Source organism: Microcebus murinus, chromosome 5, assembly GCF_040939455.1.
Source record: "Microcebus murinus isolate Inina chromosome 5, M.murinus_Inina_mat1.0, whole genome shotgun sequence".
Classification (NCBI taxonomy): Eukaryota; Metazoa; Chordata; class Mammalia; order Primates; family Cheirogaleidae; genus Microcebus; species Microcebus murinus.
In genome coordinates, this window is record NC_134108.1 from 21,919,233 (window position 1) to 21,945,499 (window position 26,267).

Genomic DNA, 26,267 nt, shown 5'->3' on the forward strand with positions numbered 1-26,267 from the left:
CCACCTCCACATCTTGTCCCATTGGAAGGTCTTCTAGGATAATAACATGCATGGAACTGTCATATCCTGTAACAGTGCTTTCTTCTGGACTACCTCCTGAAGGACCTGCCTAAGGCTGGTTTATAGTTAACTTTTTTTTTTTTATAAGTAGAGGTAGTACACTCTAAAGTAATGATGGAAAATATAAAAGCATAGTATAGTAAATACATGAACATGGTTGCTTATTATCATTATTGAATATTATGTACTGCACATAATTATATGTACTATACTTTTATAGTACTGGGTGTGCAATAGGTTTATTTACACTAGCATTATCAGAAACCTGTGAGTAAATTGTTGTGGTATGTCGTTATGATGGCTGTGACTTCATGAGGTGATAGGAATTTTTCAGCTCTGTTACAATCTTATGGGACCAGTGTTGCACAAAGGCTGTCATGAAAGTATCCAGCCATTGTTAATATAATGACAGATACTTTTCAGACAGCCTTGTATGTGAAGTCCATCATTGACCAAAATGTTGTTATGTGATGCATGTCTGTAGTTAGAGTTATATATGACATTTTCTTTTTTGTTTTCTATATGTCTCATATCTTTTGTTGTTCTTATGTTTCTCCTTTATGGCTTTCTTTTGCACTAAGGAAATGTTTTCTAGTTTAACATTTTTAATTACTTTAAAAATTTTATTTACATTTTTGGTGTTATTTTCTTAGTGGCTACTCTAGGGCTTACTACATATATTTTAACTTGTAGAAGCTACTTCAGATTTATGCTAATTTAATTCCAGTAAGATACAAAAATTACTCCTGTATTTCTCTATTCTCCCTTCCCTTTTTTGTACTAATGTTACTACACATATTACATTTACAGGTGTTACAAGCTCAACAATATATTGTCATAATTTTTACTTTATATAACTTAACTTTTTTTAAAGAAGCTAAGAGAAGAATGGAGGTAAAGTATATATTTATAGAATTTGTTATAGCCACATTACTATTTACCATTTTGGGTCCTCTTTATTTGTTATTGTGAGTGCTATTCATTTACGCTTCTGTTCTTGTGGATTCTTCATTTGTTACTTTGAATTCTTCCAGTGTCTTTTCCTTATTCTCATACAGCTCTGCTTCCAGCCACCAGGTTTGTGCATTTGTGGTCAAATATTATTACATCTCTATATATCATAGGCCCAACAGTACAATTACATACATATTGTTATATACAATTGCTTTTAAAATAATTTGAGAAGAAATTTGAATTTATATTATTTATTATACTTATATCTTTATACTTAACAATGGTCTTTGTTTTTTCATGTGGATTTGAATTACTATCATTTGCTTTCTGCCTAAAGACCTTTCTTTTCCAAAAGAAATTTGTTTGCTGACAAAAATGTTTCTGTTTTTGTTTGTTTAGGGATATTTTTTGCCTTAATTTTTGAAGGATAGTTTTCCTGTATATAAGATTCTTGATTGACAATTTTTTTCCATTTAGCATTTTGAATGTGTCATCCCATTGGAGGAATATGCCTCCATTGTTTCTGATGAGAAGTCAGTTGTTAACCTTCCTGGTGTCATTTTTCTCTTTCTACTTTCAGTTATTTTAAAAAATTTGTCTTTTAATATTTTTACTTTGATATATTTGATAGGTATCTATGTATAGATCTCTTTGTGTTGTCCTATTTGGAATTCATTCAGTTTGTACAATATGTAAATTCCTGTTGGATGGGATTAGTGCCCATATAAAAGAGCCCCAAGGGAGCTTGTTGGACCTTCCACCATGTGAGGATGAAGCAAGAAGGCACTGAGGAATTGGCCTCCACTGGATGCCAAATCTGCTAGTACCTTCATCTTGGACTTCCAGCCTTCAGAACTGTGAGAAATAAATTTCTGTTATTTATAAGCTACCTAATCAATGGTATTTTGTTATAGCAGCCTGAACAGACTAAGACAGTACAAAAATTTTGACACAGCAAAATTAAGAAGAAAGTACAATTATTTCCCATATATCCACTGCCCTCACACATGCATATTCTCTGTCCGTTATCAACATCCCCAACAGAGTGGTACATTTGTTACAATTGATCAACCTATATTGGCACATCATTATCATCCAGAGTCATAGTTGACATTAGGGCTCATTCTTGGTGTTGTATATTCTGTGGGTTTGGACAAATGTATAGTTATATATTTCCACCATTATAGTATCATCCAGAATAGTTTCACTGCCCTAAGAAATACCTCTATTATCCACTTATTCATCTTCATCTCTCCCCAGCTACTGGCAATGACTAGTCTGTTTCTGTCCCTATAGTTTTGCCTTTTCCAGAATGTCCTATAGTCAGAATCATACAATATGTAGCCTTTTCAGATTGACTTCTTTCAATTAGTAATATGTATTTAAGTTTATACCATGGCTTTTTATAGCTTGATAGTTAATTTCTTTTTAGTGCTGAATAATATCCCATTGTCTGGTTGTACTACAGTTTATTTATTTATTCACTTACTAAAGGACATCATGATTGCTTCCAAATTTTGGCAATGATGAAAAGCTGCTATTAACATCCATGTGCAGCTTTTCGTGTGGACATATGTTTTCAACATTTTTAGATAAAAAGCAAGGCATATGATTGATTAATAAATAGTATGGTAAGAATATGTTGAATTTTGTAAGAAACCATCAAATTGTCTTCCAAATTTTGCTTTCCCATCATCAGTGAATGAGAGTTCCTGTTCCACATAATGCTCAGCATTTGGTGTTGTCAGTGTTTTGGATTTTAGCCATTGTGATAAATATACGGAGATATCTTGTTTTAATTTGCAATTGTCTAATGACATATGATGTGAGCATGTTTCCACATGCTTATTTGCACCTGTATATTTTCTTTGGGGAGATGTATGTTCAGGTCTTTTGCCCAGTGTTTTATCGGGTTGCTTTCTCATGGTTGAGTATTAAGGATTCTTTGGGTATTCTGGGTATCTTGAGTTGTAAGAGTTCTTTGTAATATTTGTATATTTTACATAACAGATCCCAGTCTGTAGCCTGTTCTCTCATTCTCTTTACAGTATCTTTTGCAGAGCAGAAGATTTTAATTTTAATTAAGTCATTAAGTTCAGCTTATAAATATTTTTTTGAAGGATTATTGCTGCAGTTTTGTATCTAAAGAGTCATTGCCATACCCAAGCTCATCTAGATTTTATACTATATGATCTTCTGGGAATTTTATAATTTTGTGTTTTATATTTAGGTCTATAATCCATTTTTAGTTAATTTTTATGTAGTGTGTAAGGTCTGTGTCTAGACTTATATTTTCATGAGTATATCCAGTTATTCCAGCACCATTTGTTGAAGAGACTACATTAGCTCCATTTTATTCTCTTTGCTCTTTTGTCATTGATCAGTTGACTATGTTTATATGGGTCTATCTGGGCCCTCTATTCTGTTCCAATGATCTATTTGTCTATTTTTTCATGAATACTCACACTATCTTGATTTCTGTAGCTTTGGAGTAAGTCTTGATTTTGGGTAGTGTCAGTCCTATAACTTTGTTCTCTTTCAAAATTGTGTTGGCTATTCTGGGTCTTTTGCCTGTCCATGTAAACTTTACAAGCACTTTGTTGATATCCACAAATTACCTTGTTAGGATTTTGACTGGAATTGCATTGAATCTATAGATGAAAGTGGAAAGAACTGACAACTTGACAAAATTGAGTCTTTCTGTCTGTGAATATGGAATATTTATTTAGTTGGTTCTTCAATTTTGTTCATCAGAGCTTTGCAGCTTTTCTCTTATAGAATGTACATATTTTGTTAGATTTGTATTTAAGTGTTTCATTTTTGGGAGGGCAATGTATTAATAAATGTTTTAGTGTTTTTAATTTCAAATTACATTTAGTAATTGATGGTATAAAGAAAAGGGAATGACTTTTGCATATTAACTTTCCATTCTTTAACTTTGCCATTATTACTTGTTAGTTGTAGGAGACTTTTTGCTTGATCGTTTTAGATTTTTCTAATAGATAATCATGTCACTTGTGAGCAAAGACAGTTTTATTTCTTCCTTCTCAATCAATATACCTTTATTACTTTTTCTTGTCTTATTGCATTGGTAGAACTTCCAGTACAATTTTGAAAAGAAGTAGTCAGAGGAAACATCTTTTCTTTGTTCCTAGTCTTAGCAAAAAGCTTCTAGTTTATCCCCTTGAATTTTTCTTCATGTTTCTTCTGTTTGGGATTTGTTGAGCTTCTTGAATATGAGGGTTTTTAGCTCATTATGTATGGAAAGTTGGGGGCCATTATTTCTTCAAATATTTTTTCTTCTGTTCCCTTTCTCTTCTGGCCTTCAAGGATTCCACTAGAGCTATATTGGGCCACTTAGTGCACTATGTTGATTTTTCAAGAGTCATTTTTCTGTCTGTATTTTGTTTTATATAGTTTCTATTACTACATTGAAGTTCACTAAGTTTTTTTCTGCAGCATTTTTTCTGATATTAATTATATCAATAATTATATTATTTTTCATCACATTTTTTCCTCTGTAGAAATTCAATATATATTCTTTTATATATTCTTATATATCTTTTATATATTCAATATATATTCTTTTATATTTTCCATGTTTCTCTTTAACATGCAGATATTTTTCCTTTTCCTTCTTCAACACATGAAATAGAGTTTTCTTAAAATTTCTAATGACCCTGTCTACTTATTATATCATGTCTGTCATTATTGGTTTAGTGTCAATTAACTGAAATTTTGTCATTATTAATAGTTATTGTTTCCTGCTGATTTGCATGTGTGATAGTTTTGAGTGCATGCCAGACATTTTGATTTTACCTTGTTGGGTTGTGCATATTTTAAACATTACAGACAGTCCCCAACTTACTATGGAGAGACTTATAATATTTTGAGTTAATGATGGATTTATCAGGGTGCAGCTCCATTGTAAGTTGAGGAGCATATGGATTTACAAGATTATTTGATTTATGATTTTTTGACCTTACAATGGGTTTGTCAGGGTATTAAATGCATTTTTGACTTAGGGCATCTTTTATTTATGACATATTTATTGGCCCTTAGCCCCATTGTAAATCTAGGAGCATCTGTACTCTAGGTATTCTTGAGCTTTGTCCTAAGATGCTACTAGTTTGTTAGAATTAGTTTAACTGTTTCAATTCTTGCTTAACAAGGTTTTTATGCTCTTGCTGGTGGGACACAACTTATTTAAAGCACTGCTCTGTGGGGCTTGTTTTCTTTACTCCCTTTGGGTAGTTCTTTCCTAAAACTTGGTTAATTTCTTACATGTGTGTAGAAATAAGTATTGCACTTATTTTCACACAAAGGAGGACCTTTTGTGAATCTCCAGATTCTCCCTCTCTTTGCTTCTCTCTTTTCCCAGGTACTCTGCCTGCAAATCCCAAACCCATCTCCTCAAGTTAGAGAGACTTCCTGGATCAGTGTGGATTCTTTATCATTGTGCATGGCCTGAAAATTCTTTCTCTAGGCAACAAGTTGGAGCAATTGTAGAATTCATCTCATCTGTTTACCCTATCTCAGGTATCACTGTTTTGTGCTTCTCTTGTTTAATATCCAAAAACTACTATTTCATGCATCTTATTGGGTTTTATTTATTTAATATTTTCTCTGTTATTGATTCTTGATTTGAAGTAGAAATCACTTCCTACTCCCTTGGTCTTAAATTTTTTCTTTAAGATTTTCTTCTATAATCTATAATCTTCCCCAGGTTACATACTAGAATTCTAACACTGTATATAGTTTTACATAGAGACCTTGTTTTATTCTTCTTGCATGTGAATTAGTTTTCCTAGTATTATCTATTAAGTAACTTGTATTTTTCTGTGTTCATTTAGTACAACACAAATTTTAATATTAAATTTTCTTGTCTACATGCAACTGTTTTTGAATTTTCTATTTTGTTCCATTAATTTTTCCTGTTCTGTGCCAATTTTTTAAATTTCAAAATATTAAGAGGGTATAAATGTTTTTGTTATGTGGATACCTTGATAACACTTAAGTCAGGGCTTTATGTGTGCCTGTCACCATAATAGTGTTCATTGTACTCGATCATTTTTACCCCTCATCCCCTGCCCACCCCCTTCTTGGTTTCCATTGTCCTTTACATCTCTTTGTGCCCTTCAGTGCCCATTGTTTAGATGCCAACTATTAGTGAGTACATGTGGTGTTTTTCTATTTCTGAGATACTTCACTTAGGATAGTTGGCTCCAGTTCCATTCAAGTTGCTGCAAAAGACATTATTTCATTTCTTTTTATGGCTGAGTAATATTCCATGGTGTGTGTATATATATGTGTGTGTGTGTGTGTGTGTGTGTGTGTGTGTGTGTGTGTACCACATTTTCTTTATCCACTCAGCAGTTGACAGGCACTTAGGTTGATGCCATGTCTTTGCAACTGTGAATTGTGCTGTGATAAACATTTGAGTTCAAATGCCCTTTTGCTAAAATGACTTCTCCTTTGGGTAGATACCCAGTAGTGGGATTGCTGAATAAAATGTTAAGTCTATGTTTATTTCTTTGAGGAATTTCCATACCGTTTTCTATAGTGGGTGTACTAATTGGCAGTCCCACCAACAGTGTAAGTGTTCCTTCTCTCTACACCCATGCTAGGATCTGTTGTTTTCTTTTAACTTTTTAATAATGGCCATTCTGACAGGAGTAAAATGGGATCACATTGTGGTTTTAATTTTCATTTACCTGATGATTAGTGATGTTGAACATTTTTTCCTGTTTCTTGGCCATTTGTCTATCTTCTTTTGAAAAAAGTTCTGTTCATTTCTTTTCCCCACTTATTGATAGGGTTTTTTCCCCCCTGATTTGTTTGAGTTCTTTGTAGATTCTGGATATTAAACCTTTATTGGATGTATAGTTTGTGAATATTTTTTTCCCATTCTGTAGGCTGTCTATTCACTTTGTTGATTATTTCCTTTGTTGTGCAGAAGCTTCTTAATTTGATTAAACCCCATTTATTTATATTTGCTGTTGCTGTATTTGCCTTTGAGGTCTTGGTCATAAATTCTTTGCCTAGGCTGATATCTCAAGTAGTTTTTCTTGTATTTTCCTCTAGGATTTTTATGGTTTCATGCCTTACATTTATATCTTTTATCCACCTTGAATTAAGTTTTGCATATGATGTGAGATAGGGGTCCTGTTTCATTCTTCTGCCTATGTCTATCCAGTTTTCCAAGCATCATATAGGCTTCCTTTCCCCTGTGAATGTTTTTGTTTGCTTTGTCAAATACCAGGTGGTTGTATATAGATAGTTTTATTTCTGGGTTCTCTATTCTGTACCAGTTTTACTCTGTTTTTAATATTATGCTTTTGAATTGGTATTTTCTTCCTTTCAAACTTTATTTCCTTTCCTGTTCCATTTTTATTGTTATATAATAGCATTGGTTGAGATATTCTCTACTGTGTTAAATAACAAGGATAATAGTTATTTAATAGATGGTAGGTAATATCCTTCTCTTGGTAATGATCTTAAGGGAAAATTTATAAAATGTTTCCATAAGTATAACATTTGACATTTTCTTCATAATACTCTAAAGGATAAATACATTGGGCAGTCAAGGATTGCAAAATTTGTGTAAATTGCATATTTGTCATATATACTTACACGATAACTAATACTCATATCAATAAATTTGAAACAACAACAATGTAATTCTGGATAGTTTTTATATTAGGACAATATAATTCAACATGTGTATTTTATAAACATTGAACACTTCAGGATTAAAAGCATATACTTCAATTTTATAGAAATCACATTTTTCCACACAATTGTTTTCTCTAGGAACAATGAGATACAACCAACATTGAAATCAAATATATTAAGTTTGAAAATGTAGTTTTACTGAGGTCTTTTGAAATTAAGCAATTTATATTGCCTCTATGAGTCTTAATATATAAAATTAAGACTCAAACATCTACCTCAAAGAATACTTATAAACATTAAGGAGGTATGAGTCTAAGAATTCTAACATAGTGTACAACACATTTAATATAATAAAAATTTTTCCCTTCAGTAGATGTTTATTTCTGATGTGTATTTATTCTATAAATATGAGGCACTAGCATGTTCCTATATGTAATTTTATAATGAATCTAAATAATACAGTTATAATAATTTTATAACATTTCAATCAAATATCATTAAGGTAATAATTATTAAAATATTCATTATATTCTCCACTACCATGAACCAAAGTAGAAACATATGGATTTACTTGAAATGAATAAAATTCAATCAAGATGCTTTGATTCTTGACAACACCTGCCAATCAGATATTTGTTAATCCAGCTTTTGGACTAAACACTTTTCTAAATGGTTAGGCTCACAGAGACACAATCAGAGGAGAATAAGGAAATTCATATAATAATTTATATTTCAATATATTTTCATATAAAATAAATTCAAATGGGATAGTTGCAGTTTGAGAGTTTGAGACATTTCATAATTTAGAAGATTGCTTTAGTAATTGATTTTGTATAATTGTATTTGATGCTAAAGGAGAAAACTTAAGTAACTTTGAAGATAAAATTCCTAGAGATATATCTCAACCTATATGTAATATTAATTGCTGTGCTATATATATTAGATTATATAAATAGTATATTCATACATAGTCAAATGAGTATATATAAAAATTCCATTTAGCCAATCTTAACTTTATAGCGAAATGAGAGTACAATACGTAACTGTATTTTAGTTAGAAAACATAAAATTGATTATAACTCAAATGTTTACCTTGTCTAATTCAATTATGATAATGAAATGCTGTTCTTGGTGGGCAATATCTGAACAATTTGCTTAATTTACAAATAACCTTGCACATGAATACATTTTATCAGCTTATGGCTAGATCCTTGTAGGAAGTCCTTGACCTATTGTTTTGTTATCATACAATTTTATCCTTTAATAACCAAGAGCTAGCCAAATGTTCTTCCTAATGAAAGGAATATTATTTAGCTAATTCCAGAGCCACTATTTCTGAGTAGTTTATATTAGACTAGATGGTCATGATTTAAGATGTTATTTTGCTTTTAAGAATGTCCTATTTAAAATAGTGTATCAGATATTTATTGAGTATGTGCCTAGGAGTGGTATTGCTCAGTCATAAGCATATATATATTCAGCCTTAATAAATGTCATCAAAAATTCCAAAAGAGGCCGGGCACGGTGGCTCACGCCTGTAATCCCAGCACTTTGGGAGGCCGAGGCAGGCGGATCGCTCGAGGTCAGGAGTTCGAAACCACCCTGAGCAAGAGTGAGACCCCATCTCTACTATAAATAGAAAGAAATTAATTGGCCATCTGATATATATAGAAAAAATTAGCCGGGTATGGTGGCGCATGCCTGTAGTCCCAGCTACTGGGGAGGCTGAGGCAGTAGAATTGCTTGAGCCCAGGAGTTTGAGGTTGCTGTGAGCGAGGCTGACGCCACGGCACTCACTCTAGCCTGGGCAATTAAGCGAGACTCTGTCTCAAAAAAAAAAAAAAAAAAAAAATTCCAAAAGAAAAAAAAGTAATTTCTTTTGAAAAATTCTCAGTTTCTATTAAAGCTGAACATACTCAAGTACTGTGACTTAGCAAATCCACACCTGGGATCTATTTAAATGTGCACCAGAAGACATATACAAGAATATTCACAGAAACATTATTTAAAACATTGGCTATCATTGTAAGGATTCCAAATGTCAATCAACCTGAGAGTGGATAAATAAACAGTGGTATATTTATAAAATAGAATACTATGCAGCTATCAAAATGCTACTTGCAAAAGCATGGATGGGTCACAGTGATATAATATTGAGTGAAAGAAGCTAGCCATAAGAGTGTGTATGGAATAATTCCATTTATATGATGCTCAATAGCAGGCAAATTAGTCTAAGATGGTAGCAGGTGGAATAGTGGATACTTTGGGAGGTGGTGGTTAGGTTGTTGATTCTGAATGGTGGTTAGGATAAGCATTAAATTCAATAAATGTGTATTTTATGCATGTTATATTTTAATAAAAAGTAAGTTTAAAAATAATGTGCCAACTATAGGAAAGAATTTCCATAGTTGGGCTAGGAGATGTGGATCATAAGAAGAAGAGGGAAAGGATTGTATTCATTTACTTCACTCTTGGAAGACGTTCTTTTTTCCTAAATTTAGTGTGCGGCATTAGGAACCTGCCAGCTCAGCCCCTAAGCCTCCGAGGGCCCCAAACTTCTCGCCTGGGCTCCTCCCGCTGGGAGGCGGGTAAGGGTGGGTGTCTGCAGGGACGCAGTGAGAGAGAGCGAGGGCTCTGCGCCCCTGCGACCCCACACAGCACAGCGGGCACTGCAGAAACAAGAGCAAAGCTGTGCGAAAACAAAGTGCGGCCGCCCCCACGCCCGTTCCCAGTATTTCAGCGGAGGCTCCCGGGACAGATTCCGCTCCTGTGCGCGAACAGTCGGGCAGGTGCTGCCATTAATCCCAGAGGGACAGTTGCTTCCTCTCCAAAGGGCTGTTCTCTGCTAGCTAGAAGCGAGATCAAACCATTCAACACAAAACAAAGACTCAACCGCTCCTTTTCTTCTTTTATTTTTTTAAATCTAAATTCAGAGCTCGCAGGAGCCAATGCGACCCTCCCAGAAGTGACTCGCCGGAGCGTGCGGGCAGACTTCTCGCCAGTCCCGTCCTCTGTGGGACGCAGCGGGGTGACACGTCCCCGCGGGGAGTGAGCCTGCCCGGCGAGGGGGAAGGCAATTAAACCCAGGTGCGGGTTGCACTTTTCGGGGCCCCTGGGCGCAGGAAAACCCCAGCGGACTCTCCTGGGAAGGAGACAATGCCCCCCGCGCCTCTTTCCAACTTCTCCCTGCTCGCGGGCGCGAACCTCAGCGCTTTCGTGCCCGACGTAGACGAAAGGGAGCTCCTGCCAGCCTCGGACGGGGCCTCCGCCCAGCTGGCGATCCGCTGCGTGATCCCGTCCCTCTACCTGCTCATCATCACGGTGGGCTTGCTGGGCAACACCATGCTGGTGAAGATCTTCCTCACCAACAGCGCCATGAGGAGCGTCCCCAACATCTTCATCTCTAACCTGGCGGCCGGGGACCTGCTGCTGCTGCTCACGTGCGTCCCCGTGGACGCCTCGCGCTACTTCTTTGACGAGTGGGTGTTCGGAAAGGTGGGCTGCAAGCTGATCCCGGTCATCCAGCTCACCTCCGTGGGGGTGTCCGTGTTCACGCTCACTGCCCTCAGTGCCGACAGGTAAGGGCACAGGTGGCGCTGGGGTGGCCTAGAAAAGTGGTGGAGAGGGGCGGGGAGAGAAGCTATACCTGCTGCCGGAATGCACCCAGGAGAAGGGTGCAAAGAAAGGCTGGGGATGAGGAGGGAGAATGGATCCGGGAAGTACACTTAGTTAAAACCGACGGAGATGTGAAACTTGAAAAAAATGTAAGAAAATTACTATTTTTTAAAATAATTAAAATCGCATTTGAAAGGGCATATCCTAGCCCTCATCTGAACACACTTTGGGAACCTTTATTGTCTATTTCATAGAAAAGGTATAGAATAAACGTGTAAAAGTGCAACTATCTTGTGGAAGCCTTTTGTGTGTGCCTAAAATCTTAGAAATATTCTTTCCTTATTCAGTAGAATAATAATCTGAAAGGTAAGAATGTCTGACTTACTATTAAGCAAATGTTTAATTTTGATTTTTTTTTCAAATAAGGGGAAACATTATTTACACTTATTAACTGAATTATACTATTTATTAGAAGCAAAACCATTAGAATAAGAAATATTCTTCAGACAGATGACTTTTCACATTCTTCTTGATGAATACCTGAAGTTAAGTGATTTTTTTTTTTTACAGGTTGGTATCAAATTTTAGTATCTTAAAATAATGTTGTAAAAATACATCTTTGATATCAAATCTGCTTTTCATGTATTTTAAGGGTGTGAAGTGTTCCTTATTCTACCTTACAGATCAACTAGTTCAACCTTGTCATTTTCCAGATGTGGATATTGAGGCCCAGGGAATGTAATTCCTAATGGGAGAGCTGAGAGGAAAATCAAGGCCTCTTGACTCAGAGTCCAGTGCCCCTATTGCAAGCTTTCTATAATCATGCTTTTGGCCATTTAAGTAGGAGGAAGTGTCTGGGTAGAGGTGGGGGCAAAATGTACAATTAGGCATCATTACATGGAGCTGTGGTCTAATTCTCCCTGGGACTAGGGGGCTGACTTAAGCTATTTAGATAAACAATATAACTTGGATAATTAAGGTGGTGTTTACTCTCCTCTTTAATTTACATATTAAATTATGAGTGAAAGTCTGAGTGATTATGAGTGAGTCTGGATCTGAATTCCCTGGTATTTGCAATAATTCCTTTACATTACTTTGGCATTGAAGAGTTAATCTTTATTGAAAGACAGACAGTATTCAGGAAAGAGTTGGATGTCTTTATCTTATTAAACAGAAATCTATTCACTTTTTAGTTCATGTAATATACTCCGTAAAACTACACTCCTGGAAACTTTGCTGCCTTTTGTGTAAATTATGCACCTCATTTGGCTTACATGGCCCCCTTTCTATTATCCTCTGAAAAGTTTTCTTTGAATTCCAAAACCTAAATGTGACTTTTTAGTTTAGCTGTCCCTCCTTACGGGACCCATTTTACCTAGAAAGTTAAAAAAAACCCTACTTAATCATTAGAATAAAACTTAATGACTAGCTATCGCCATAGTTAAAATTACTATAATTATGCTTTCATTTTTAAAATGTGATATTGGCATCAAGACTCCAGGTGGAGTTTATTTCACACCAATTTTCTCAATCTATTGTCGTGGAGACACAGGTACACTTGCCCTGACCAAGGTCAGAGAAAACGCTAATCCTCATATATTTACTGACTTTTTCTGTTTCATGTGTGTATCAAGTACTTTGTGAACACAGCATGGATATTTGAATGATGATAAAGAAAGGTGAGCTGCCTCTTCTACTTGGTCCATAAACTACCCTTGCCTACCAGTGTGTCTTTTGAAAATATAAATTAAGGAATCGGAGTCACCAGTAATGAAATTATACAATATATTACAATATTCACTGAAAATGGGTTGGAAATGGTTTATTATATATTGTCTACACTTCTATTTCTCTTCTAGAACATAGCAACCGAGTATTGATGAGTGCTTGATAGCCTCTTGCTTTATCTCATGAAGTGTTGTGATTTCTTGTGGATGGTGAGACTAATTGCACTTTGCCCGATGCTAAGTTTTTGTGTGATTTTATAATCCTTCACAATACTATGACGTAGGCACTATTATGTTAAAATTAACTATTTTAGAGGGAAGAAAAACTGAGGTTGGAAATTCAGCAACATTTTCATGATCTCACGGCTAATGAGTGATGGAGCCAGCATTTTTGAACCCAGTGTTAAGCCTGAACTCTTCACCATTAAACCACATTATTACATTTCCAGGTATTCCAGGTATGACTGCTATTAGCCTTTTCTATTAACAGCAGACTTAAAAGTTAAAGTTTCAAGCAAAGCACACAAGCATTAAAAAAACAAAAGGATTTAGAAGCCGATTCATCAGTTTTATTACAGGGAAAGAACATCATAAAATATAACTGCAAAATAAAAGACACACCTTGAATTTAAAATTAAGTGGTAGTTACAGCCATGGAAAACCAAACAAACAAATAAAAACCTGTTATTAGAGTTTTTAAACAATAAATTCAATTATTTGTTTAGCCATATATCTTAACTTCATGGGATGGCTTAAGTGTCTTTGACTAACAAAATAAAGGTACAGAGGTAAGAAATAGAGAGCCCAGTGGTATAGAAAAAAGCCCAGGAAGATAATTAGATTTCAGAAAACATATCCCAATGTGAAATGGAGATTTGTACGTTATATATCATTGAGGACAGCATTACTCAATTGCCTAGACTAAAATAAGAAACACAATATACTAAATATATCTGGAGGCCTAAATCACCTTGTTTGATATGGTGAAAAGATGGTAAGGTGATACTAGTCCTTGTGATTATTAATCCTTGACTTTGCAAACCCTTTCAAGGAGTTTCAGCTGGTACATCCTAGAAAGATCATTTGTGTCCACTGAGTATGGTTATGATGTGCTCAGAGGCATATCATAACCAGTATGGCTTGAGGAGAGACAGTGTGTGGTCTGAAATGGTGATGGTGGTACTCTCAGTTATTTATTTTTTAACGATATATTGTTAGATTTTTTTGTTACTATTTTAAAAGTGTACTTTTTTTTTGCTTGCTCACATTAAATAGCTGATTAAAAGTATTACTATATTCTCTATTGTATCACATTTCTAACAGTTTTACACAAACACACATGGATACATGCACATACACACACATACATTCCCATCTCCTATTGTGGAGTATTGGGACACGTGTACTTTGACATTAGGTAGGTGTCACCCCATAAACCATATCTTGCTTTTGGGTGGTGTTATACATGTCTCCCTCACTGTTTATTAGGATAGCTACCCTTCCAAACTCAGAATGTCATTTCTCTGATTCTTGAATACCTTTTGGCCTCTAAAGGCCTATTATTAAAATGCAAATAACTCTTAGGAATGGAGTTCTTTTTCTTTTACAGGGAAATATTCCTACAGATTCCTAGTGCTAAGCTGTAAACTTTATAATTTTGTGTATTTACAAATATCAAACTAAATATGAATCCCTTATCCTGCTTCTTATATAACAGTTAATTAAAATGCATTTATAAATTAAATTTTAAAAGTGAAACCATAACAAGCATAAAAATGAAACTGATATTAATTTAATATATTGGGTGATAATGTTTTTCTGATACTAAATAGCCAATGTTGGATTAAATGTAGAAATAATATCATTCAAAATCTGATTAAACTGCTAAAGTATTAATAATTTCAAGCTTTTGTGTGCTAGTTAGGATAATCAAATTTAATTTCATAACTGAGTCAGTAGACAAAACCTGAATCATTAATATTATTTGAATATTATACCAATGCAAACAGATATTCTTTTCAGTATAATTATTTGTTAAAATATTGAAACAGATTGAATACATGCCCTGGATCTAACATTCCCTAAGCTTCACAGGACTTTTCTTTTTTTTTTTTTTTTGATTCAGAGTCTCACTCTGTTGCCCAGGCTAGAGTGCCATGGTGTCAGCCTAGGTCACAGCAACCTCAAACTCCTGGGCTCAAGCAATCCTTCTGCCTCAGCCTCCCAAGTAGCTGGGGCTGCAGGCATGTGCCACCATGCTTGGCTAATTTTTGCTATATTTAGTTTTAGTTGGCCAATTACTTTCTATTTATGGGGTCTCGGTATTGCTCAGGCTGGTCTTGAACTCCTGACCTTGAGCGATCCACCCACCTTGGCTTCCCAGAGTGCTAGGATTACAGGCGTGAGCCACCCAGCCTTCACAGGACTTTTCCATCACTGTCCAGTGGTGGGAGGGAGTGCTGTTGTTACATTTGTTTGCTGATTTCTCATCAAAACTCCTGACTGAAGTGCAGGTACTGGTTAACCACTTGCCCCTGACTAGAGATGCTTTCTTCTTTTCTTCATAGCCCTGGACAATATGCTGCGAAGCTCTTGCTGCTCAATTGGTGCTGAGATTGGCACTCAGGGTGTGCTTCTAATTTTTTTGGAGAGTTCAGGTTGGTCATACACCTAAGAAGATAGGTGTATCACCCTACAGATCACTCACCCTACAGATAACAGATAGTTCCAGGGGGATGATTTATTTAGGTTTAACTTTTTCTAAAAAAAATTAAGGCAGCTTAAAAATACAAACAACACATGACAGTTATAAAAATGGGAGGAAACGAGGAATAGAGAAAATAAAAGTTGAAAAGCATAAAATGACCCATACTTTTACTAAATGCAAATCATAAGTTTTTCTAGGAGCTTTCTAGTTTTTCTAGCTTTCTGTTTAAAAAGAAAAATTTACTTTCCAAAATGAGTACTCTGGTGTTATTTTTATATAACAGAGAAACAGAATGAATTGTAATTTCTGCTCTTAGTTTATTAGGTTTTTTTTTGGGGGGGGGACTTGGCTAACTCACTTTATTTTGCTTTCTATTTATTTATTTTTTTACATTTCTTTATTTTAGATAGTTCCTTTATGGATTTTTTTTAAAATTTTTAAAAAAATTCAGTGTTATGGGGGTACAAATGCTTTGGTTACATAAATTGCCTGTGCTCCACCTGAGTCAGAGCTACAAGCGTGCCCATCCCCCAGACAATGCACACTGCACCAGTTAGGTGTGAGTTGCCCCATCCCCTCCTCCCCCCTCCCTCGTGCCCGATACTCTATGAATATTACTTCCCATATGTGCACATTATTGTTGGTCGATTAGTACCACTTTAATGGTGAATACACGTGGTGTTTATTTTTCCATTCTTGTGATACTTCATTTAGAAGAATGGACTTCAGCTCCATCCAGGAAAATACAATAGGTAGTTCACCATTGTTTTTTATGGCTGAGTAGTACTCCATGGTATCCGCTCATGTATCGATGGGCACTTGGGTTGTTTCCACATCTTTGCAATTGTGAATTTTGCTGCTATGATAGAAACATTCAAGTGTAGATGTCTTTTTTATAGAATGTCTTTTATCCATTTGGGTAGATACCCAGTAGTGGGATTGTTGGATCAAATGGAAGTTCTACTTTTAGTTCCTTGAGATATTTCCATACTACTTTTCTTACAGGTTGTACTAGTTTGCAGTCCCATCAGCAGTTTATGAGTGTTGCTATCTCTCTGCATCCACACCAACATTGGTTGTTTTGGGATTTTTCCATAAAAGCCATTCTCATTGTGGTTTTGATTAGCATTTCCCTAATGAGTAGAGATGTTGAGGATTTAAAGCATTTGACAAAATTCAGATTCAGCACCCTTTTATGATAAGAATGTTTAACAAAATAGGCATAGGCAGGAATTACCCCAAAATGATAAAAGCCATATACGACAAACCCACAGCCAATATCATACTGAACGGAGGAAAAAGTGAAAGTATTCCCACTTAGAATTGGAACCCGACAAGGTTCTTTGTCACCACTTCTATTCGACATAGTGCTGGAAGTCCTTCCTAGCCAGAGCACTCAGACAAGAGAAGGTAATCGAGGGGATCCAAATGGGGGCAGAAGAGGTTATCACTCTTTTCTGACAATATGATCTTATATCTAGAAAGTCCCAAAGATTCTTCCATGAGACTATCGGAATTGATAAACAAATTCAGCAAAGTCTCAGGTTACAAAATCAATGTACAGAAATCAGTAGCATTCCTACAAACAAACAACAGTCAAACTGAGAACCAAATCAAAGACTCAATACCCTTCACAATAGCAACAAAGAAAATAAAATACCTAGGAACATATTTCACTAAGGAGATGAAAAATCTCTACTGGGAGAACTATGAAACACTGAGGAAGGAAATAGCAGAGGATGTAAACAGGTGGAAAACTATACTAAGCTCATGGGTTGGTAGAATCAACATTGTTAAAATGTCTATACTACCCAAACTGATCTACAGATTCAATGTAATCCTTATGAAAACACCAACATCACTTTTTGGAGATCTAGAAAAAATAATTCTATGTTTTGTATGGAACCAAAGAGGACCCCTGATAGCCAAAGCAACCTTAAGCAAAAAGAACAAATTGGGAGGCATCAATTTACCAGTTTATTAGTTTTTGATTTGAATTTATAGGGCATATTGTTAAATAAAGGTTGTTTTGTTATATTTGACTTTAATAAATTACATACATTTTAGTCATTGACCTCAAACACTTCTAGATTATTTCCCTCTTTTCCTTAGAATTTCACACATTGACTTAGAATGACACTGTATAATTCTCACAAAATTCATAACATTGCCGTAATTTATATATAACTTTATAGTTTTTGAAGATTATTCACCTACCTTGATCGGAAAACTTTGGGACACCTTATAAGGAGATATTGCACCAGGCTGGAGAGCTTATGGCACCTGGGTGCCAACCCTGCATCTGTTATGCCCAAATGTTTTACTTGGAGAAAAATGATAAAATAGCACTAACCACATGCCCACAAGGCAGTGTTTTCCTTATTGTCAAAATCAGAATAATGTCTTCAACATGATATGACATATTATAAAGGGCAAGCATCTGATTCTTCAACTACCAGACTTCTGCTGGATTCCAGATCCTCCCCAGGCTGCTGCTGAACATGCACCCATTGCACTGGACAATCTTGCAGGACATCTGTGACAAAGATGCTTGCTGCTGCACTCAGTCCTCTTGAAAGTGGTTTAGAAACCTGGCTTTTATTCAGAACCACCCAAAAATCTAAGTAAAATGCAGAATCTCACATTTCACATCCTAGAAACTCTACATCAGTGAGTCCGGGGAAAAACCTACTAATACTTTTTACCTTATTTCACTTTCAGGGTGATTCTGAAGATTGATGCACGTTGGGCATCATTACACTAGACTCTGTCTGCATTCCTCACCACCATTCCCATCTCAGTGTAATATCTAACAACTCCCACCCCACTCGATCACAATTGCTCTTAACAAGGAACTCTTTGTTGCTCAGGCCACAGTTTCCTTATTAGTTCAACAACCATTTCTTGAAAACCTATCACGCTCCGGGTGTGTTGTGTATCAGAGATACAACAGTGACCAAGATCTCTTCTCTTATCATGTAGTTCACACTTATACTCTTTGTTGACCTATTCCTAGCCTGACAAATGAAAGTTTGATAGAAAATAAAAAAGAAACTATGGGTAGTATAACTAGAAAATTTTTCAGAAATATGGAGATGGGCATTTTTGAGATGTTGTGATGACTTTGTAAGAGCTAAAAATGATCAAATTTTCATCATATATTTTATATTATTATTAAACGTAATTACCTCTTTACATTAATTTAAAATGGATGCAGATGTCATAAGCTAGATCCAAAATAAGTATATTTATTTATTGATATTTAATACATGAATAGTAATTATGTTTATCTTTGTCTTCTTTTTCATAGATTATTCTCTAGTACCTACTTTTCAGTCAGGGATATCTTTCTGAGACTAATTGTAAGGGAAAATATATCTTCACACATGTGAAATTTTCTATAAATATTTAGAAGGAAGCATGATAAAATGTGTCCACATTGACTTGCGCTATCTTGCTTTACTTTTTGGTTTTTATTTTTTCAAAGATGCATGTAGAACATTGGCTGTTGTATAACATTCTTTGACAATTGTAAGCTGTGCTTCAATACTAATAACACCACTTTGGTAATCTGTTATTTTCAACTATAATTTCTGTTTTTTTAGAATTTGCAAGACTACCGTTTCATTCAAATATGTATCATTTAGAGACTATCCCTGGTGTCTACTTTTTCTTGCAGGAGGTGGCTCAGAATCCTCCCTGTTGAAAAGGCCTTCCCTATCCTTGTCCTACGTTCCTGCTAGGTTTCTTGCTTTCTATAAGTTATCTGTTGCTAGCAATCTTATCAGAGTGAGAGATTTATAATTTTCATTTGTTTAAAGTTTCTCAACATCCTTTATGGTTATCATGCCTGCTATGGTCTGAATGTTTGTGTCACCTCAAAATTCATATGTTGAAATCCTAACCCCCAAGATGATGATGTTAGGAGGTGGGGCCTTTGGGAGGTGATTGGGTCATGTGAGTGAGTGGGATTAGTGCCCTTATGAAGCGATCCCAGAGAGACCCTTGACCTTTCCACCATGGGAAGAAACAGCGAGAAGTTTCCATCTATGTAATAGGAATGGGGTTCTCACCAAACATTGAATCTATCAGCGCCTCGATCTCTGGACGTCCTATTTTCCAGAATTGTGGGAAATAAATTTCTGTTGCTTATCAGCCACCTAGTTTATAGTACTTTATTGTAGCAGCTCTGGTGGGTGTGCTGTTGTAGAGACTGTGCTTTGACAATAGTATATGCTTAGATATAGGATAGCGAAGTAACATATCCATTTTTTTAAATAGACGGAAGAAAATTAAGAATGCCCTTTGTGGCTTTTGATAATTTAAAAAGAAGGCTTAGTCTGTTTGTAGTGATCACCTCTCTGCCCTTTCCTCACCTTCTTCCACATAAAAATTGACAATCAGCTTTTTCAGAAATAAAAAAATTCAGAAAAAAGGATGGAGGGATGGAGGCTAAAGCTAATAGAGTATCTTAGAAAATAAATTCATAAAGAAGTTGAAGATGTGATTGATAAATGTGTAAAACTAAGAAAGAAGAAGAATTAAGATTCAAGAACTGGGATTCCAATTATTCAGGAAGGTGGTGAAGGAATACTTAGGAAAAAAAATAAATTCAGGTACATGGAAAATTATGAAAATGAAAAAAATGAGGAAATATTAACTCTAGGGAAATCAAATAAGTGTATAAGAAAGAACATCATCACAATATACTACTTAACTCTGCAGTAAATGATGTTTATTTAGTCACAATCGTTATCTATTAACTATATAAACACAATATAAATGTCTAAATCAGGATGTTGGGGATGGGGGGGAGGAGAGGTAGTATGAGAGAGATAAATTTTCAACTACCATAAAAGGATGCCAAGAGCTAATATCTACATTTAATTAAAAAAAGAGTGGTAAAAGTACGTTTCTTAGAAATATGGAGGTTATAATATGATTTTTTTTTTTTTTTACATTCAGAAGTGGGCCTTGAGATGAAACAGAACTACTATTTTTATTTAGAGGACTCTTAGTACTCTCTGATTTTTTTGTAAATTTTTTGAATATATTAATCTGATTAAAAAAACCAAAAAAATTTGCTCATTCTAGTTACCAATTCTAAGCCTTTTAGTTTTTTAAGAACATGCAATTAAGAACAAAGGAAGAAGGCCGGGCGCGGTGGCTCACGCCTGTAATCCTAGCACTTTGGGAGGCCGAGGCGGGCGGATTGCTCAAGGTCAGGAGTTCGAAACCAGCCTGAGCGAGACCCCGTCTCTACCAAAAATAGAAATAAATTAATTGACCAACTAAAAATATATATACAAAAAATTAGCCGGGCATGGTGGCGCATGCCTGTAGTCCCAGCTACTCGGGAGGCTGAGGCAGTAGGATCGCTGAGCCCCGGAGATTGAGGTTGCTGTGAGCCAGGCTAATGCCACGGCACTCACTCTAGCCTGGGCAACAAAGTGAGACTCTGTCTCAAAAAAAAAAAAAAAGAACAAAGGAAGGGAACACCTGCCCATTGAGTTCCACCATGTGGGAAACCTGAGTAAAATGCATTATGCACTTTACTTACCTTTTGAGGTTCTGTGCAGCTGCTCTTCTTTGATTTCTATATGCTTTTTCATTTCATGTAAGAAGTACCTCTAGATCAAAACATGAATTGCCCTTCTCCTATGGAGGGTCTGGGAATGACACCTTCAGCCAATCAGGAGAGAGAAGAGCCACCCTCAGGTGATGCTGTGGCTGTGAGATGTTTATCTTCCGTGGTGGGGCATGGGAAGCACTTTTTCAGAACCTCAGAAGGAGACTTTCACTGGTTGTCACATGGCCTGAAATATTCTGAATTTTTAGAACATCAGACTAATTCAAATGTAAATAAAGAGAAGATGTAGTGTCTTGACCTGGTTAGGATCTGCTAATTGCCAGGCACTGTAATAGGTGCTTTATAAATTTTTCCTAATCACAAAAGCTTTGAGGAAGGTGTTTTTGTCTCTACCTTATGAATGAAAAGTCAGAATTAAGTGATTTTCCAAATGATATCAGAGATAGGATAATAACTCAGATTTGTCTGACTGAAATCACATTCCACTGTATCTTGTTATCTTCTAGGTATACTGTAACCTGAAATACTTTTAAATAATTTGAGGTTTATATACAATTTTGGTTTTTTTGCATCATTATTGCCTTGCTTAATGTGTGACTGAGTTAGTTGTGGAAAGTTTTAGATTGTTTAAATCACTGTGTCCTGGTATGTGATTCCTTTATCATTAGTATATTGCTGGTATATTAGGTGGGATTAGAGAGAATTTTATGGGATCTTGACATGAAATAAATTTGAGCTGTAAAGACAGAATTATTACTCCATTTTCAATTATTTTAGTCCTCCTTATGATTGGATTATGGAGAAAAATCTCAATCTGGATTAGCCTCTAAGATTTATTATATGGCTTTAAGGAAAAAAGTAGGAGGTCTCAGGCTCAGAAGCTATAGACTGGTATCAAGGAAGAATCTAATGATATTATTTTGTGCACATTTTCTATTTCATAGTTATTGTCTATTTATATTAATTACAGTCATAATAAATTTAAAAAAGAAAGCTAAAAATATTCAATAAATGATGCACATAGTATGTGCATATTTAGAAGAAACTTGTGAAAGAGGTAAACAAATGACCACAATTTGGAAAATGCCAACATAAACTATTTTCCTCTCTCTTCCTGTCTTCTGTGCTACTAAGCAGTGGAATGACTTGTGGACAAGGAGCCAGGGACCTTCGGTCTTCCATACACTACCAAACAGCCAGGGAATGATGAGTGTGGCACCTCTTTATCACGTAAGAGGTCTTCCTTCTTTCTTTTGAAGAGAATAATTTGAGATGTATTATCTTCCCAGGTACAGAGCTATTGTAAACCCTATGGACATGCAGACATCAGGAGCAGTGCTGTGGACCTGTGTGAAGGCCATGGGCATCTGGGTGGTCTCTGTGCTGTTGGCAGTTCCCGAAGCGGTGTTTTCGGAAGTGGCACGCATCGATAGCTTGGACAATAGCAGCTTCACAGCGTGTATTCCCTACCCTCAGACGGATGAATTACATCCCAAGATTCATTCAGTGCTCATTTTCTTGGTTTATTTCCTCATACCTCTTGCTATTATTAGCATTTATTATTATCATATTGCAAAGACCTTAATTAAAAGTGCACATAATCTTCCTGGAGAATACAATGAACATACCAAAAAACAGGTGAGCTTAGTAGTTGTGTGTTGGAGATGTGCTGGGAAGGACCAGTAATTGCGATTTTGTGTTCTATTTCATGGGCTCTCAATTCTATGAATGATGAGAACAGAGTCAGACCCACACTAGCCTTCACTGGAATGAATGTGAGGGGATTTCTAATATGTGGTCATATCATGGCAATGTCAACGCCTCGTTAGGTCCAGCTCACCAGTCATCTGGGCCTGTGACTAAACCTAGAATGCTATCATGAGATATTGCTGTCTCTAAAGGCCTTTTATATGTGCAAATATTTATGCAACAAACAACATAATAAACCAGAAAATTTTCACATATGAAGTATAAATTTTTAAAATTATTGTCTCTTCTCCAATTAGCCCACTAAAGATGGTAGGAGTTGGGAAGAAGGATGCATCAGGAAAGGACTGTAGGATACTACCTAGGATCTGGGGATGGGGCTCGGGTGAGACGCCAGAATGGGAGGCTCTGGGAACAGCCTGTGCGGCAGAAAAAGGATGAGAATGATCCAAAGGTGGGCGGATGCTGAAGCAATCTGTGGTCCAACTCAAATTTATGACCTTCTCTAATTTAAAAATTACAACATGTATCTTATGTACTTTTTTCTTCCTTAAAGAATATGCCGCACTAATTTCAGGTAAAAACCAATTGTGTTAATCCACAAAGCGAAGGAAATAGTATTTTTTTGTGTGTTGGAAAGAGTTTTTAGTTGTACTTTTGTGTACTCCTAGAAAAGTTCCTCTGAAGGGTTCTGTAGGCACAGGGATGTTATGGGTGCCTGTTCCAATTCGAAGGCAAACACATTGAATCACAGCCCATTAAAATTCGCTGGAATATAGATGGAGCAATAGGCTGGGACCTTGGGTCCTGTAGCAACAGCAGAACCTGGTAAAGTTTTCTTGCATGGAAGGCAACCTCCATTAATGGATGGCCATCAACATCAAAGATCCACATCTGCCTTAAAGACTTAAACAATCAACGAATCATTAAAGGCATTGCTTGACAAATTAATAAATTTATTATCTAAACATTTGGCATTACTGAAACAAAATATTTATGTCATAGGCTCACTGTGGTTTTACTTTATATAATCAGTTCATTTATTTAGAGCCCTATTGAGCTGATGTGTATTTTAATTTAGGTATTTGAGTTTTTCCTTTTGGTTTGTAAACTTGTGTTTCTCTCTCACACACAGTCCCTCTGTCAAATGTTTTGTTTTGTTTTTTAATGGCCTTGGCTTTGCCTTGTTTTTGTGAATTTCCCTATTGGGGCCTATAAACTCTGACTGGGTCTTGCCATCATCCAAGAAGTGCACAGGCAGGCTCAATTCCAACAGCCTGCCTGGGCACATGAATCTCTAAGTATAGATTGGGATAAAATTCTTGCACCCATGCTCTGCCTGCTGGGAATGACACTGCTTAGTAATATAAATTTCATATTTGACTTCCTTAAAACTGCTGGGTTGCCTAACATGTGTGCCACCACAGTCCATGTGGGATGTCACATTCTGCTTCCTGAAGGGACTTCTCTTCACTTGCACCTTCTCTTGCTTCCTCCATCAGTGCTCTCTACTGCACTTTAACCTCACATCTGTTCCCATCCTGAAACTTTCCAGTCTTCTCTAGACATTCAAGTTGATGACCAATAGTTTTAGCTCAGAAAATATCACAATGCCTACTATCAGGTTTGTTGATAAATTATGTTTACATGTTTGCATTGCCTCATTTAAATATCAGAACAAACTAGACAAATATGAGCTAAACCTTAGACTCCAGATGTTTTAAAATTGTAGATTAAAAAAATTGATGTCCAGTATTTGAATTTTGTCTATTTATCACATTCCTGAAGACCTTCTGAAAAAACAGTAAACACAATATGTGAACTTGATGCCAAAAGGAAAATGTATTTTAATCTTAAAAGTGACAACATAGTAATGTTTACAGGATTCACAGTTTATCACATGCTTTTCATTTATGTGAGTGAAGAGTATAAATCTCAAGTTCTTTTCTGTGGAGTTACAGTTAAAAAATGTCAAGCCCTGCCTCACCATATCACTTTTTCCTATTCCAAACACCCATATTTTTTAAAAAAATACCTAAGCTTGATTATATTTTATGGTTCATTAATTTAGTGGATTTAATGCAAACAGATGATTTATATATGTACTGAATACCATGAAACTTTAAGCAAAAGAAGATAGTTAAAAATAAGATGGAATTTTAAAGATCATAGTTTTAACATGAAGACATAGCCATTTATTAATAATTTACCATCTAGTCTTATATAAACTGTCAAATATTTTGACATGAAAATAGTAAGTTACCAAAATAGTCTTTATTAAACTGTTAAAATCATCATCTTGATGAGGAACATAAATAATTTATGTATTTTGCATGTATTGTTGTGCTGTAAGTTTTACTCCTGTTGTGATATGATATAAGTTTGGGAAGTGGCTGGTTGTATTTACATTATAATCAGTAGGACTGTTTTCTTATATTTGCAGATGGAAACACGGAAACGGCTGGCTAAAATCGTGCTGGTCTTTGTGGCCTGCTTTTTCTTCTGTTGGTTTCCAAATCATATCCTCTACATGTATCGGTCTTTCAACTATAAGGAAATTGATCCGTCTCTAGGCCACCTGATTGTCACCTTAGTTGCTCGGGTTCTGAGTTTTTGCAATTCCTGTGTCAATCCCTTTGCTCTTTACCTACTCAGTGAAAGCTTCAGGAGGCATTTCAACAGCCAGCTCTGTTGTGGGAGGAAGTCCTATCGAGAGAGATCAACCAGCTACCTACTCAGCTCTTCAGCAGTGCGTATGACATCTCTGAAAAGTAATGCTAAGAACGTGGTGACCAATTCTGTTTTACTAAATGGGCACAGTATGAAGCCCACAGAAATGGCACTGTGACTTTGGCCCTTCAACTCACTATCTGGGGAGAACTTCTAACTTTTTATTCCAATTGAGCAGAGCAGAACTAAATAATTTTCCCATTCTTACTGTTGCTTAGCAAATTCATTAGAGCTCGATTTTGTGATTGGATCAAAAAGGCATGACAAACATTTTTCTTTGATCTGGACTTTATATAACTCTCTCTTTCTCTCTCTATTTATGTACGCATATATATGCACACACGTATACATTACATATATCTCACATTAAAAGTGATTCAGAAACCAATTCAATATGTATGTCAATCAATATTACTTTGGGATTTAGGCTGTTGCTAAAACCAATTTTAGCATATTTATCTTAAATTTGTTTTATCTTGAAGTATAAAATAAATTTCTGTAT

The 26,267-nt window shown here is 35.6% G+C and overlaps 1 protein-coding gene across 1 annotated transcript; it reads left to right on the top strand.

Moving 5' to 3' along the window:
* The first annotated feature begins 10,845 nt into the window (after window positions 1–10,845).
* Window positions 10,846–26,057, top strand: NMBR (neuromedin B receptor). The gene is made up of 3 exons (XM_012743283.2): window positions 10,846–11,267; window positions 22,618–22,966; window positions 25,479–26,057. The coding sequence occupies exons 1-3, from the start codon at window positions 10,846–10,848 to the stop codon at window positions 25,881–25,883; spliced, it is 1,176 nt and encodes a 391-aa protein (XP_012598737.2). The 3' UTR covers window positions 25,884–26,057.
* Window positions 26,058–26,267: the final 210 nt, after the last annotated feature.

Coding starts and splice junctions, on each gene's coding strand:
- NMBR (XM_012743283.2), top strand. CDS start 10,846: ATGCCCCCCGCGCCTCTTTCCAACTTCTCCCTGCTCGCGGGCGCGAAC. Junction 11,268..22,617: donor ACTGCCCTCAGTGCCGACAG/GTAAGGGCACAG, acceptor TTATCTTCCCAG/GTACAGAGCTATTGTAAACC. Junction 22,967..25,478: donor ATGAACATACCAAAAAACAG/GTGAGCTTAGTA, acceptor TTATATTTGCAG/ATGGAAACACGGAAACGGCT.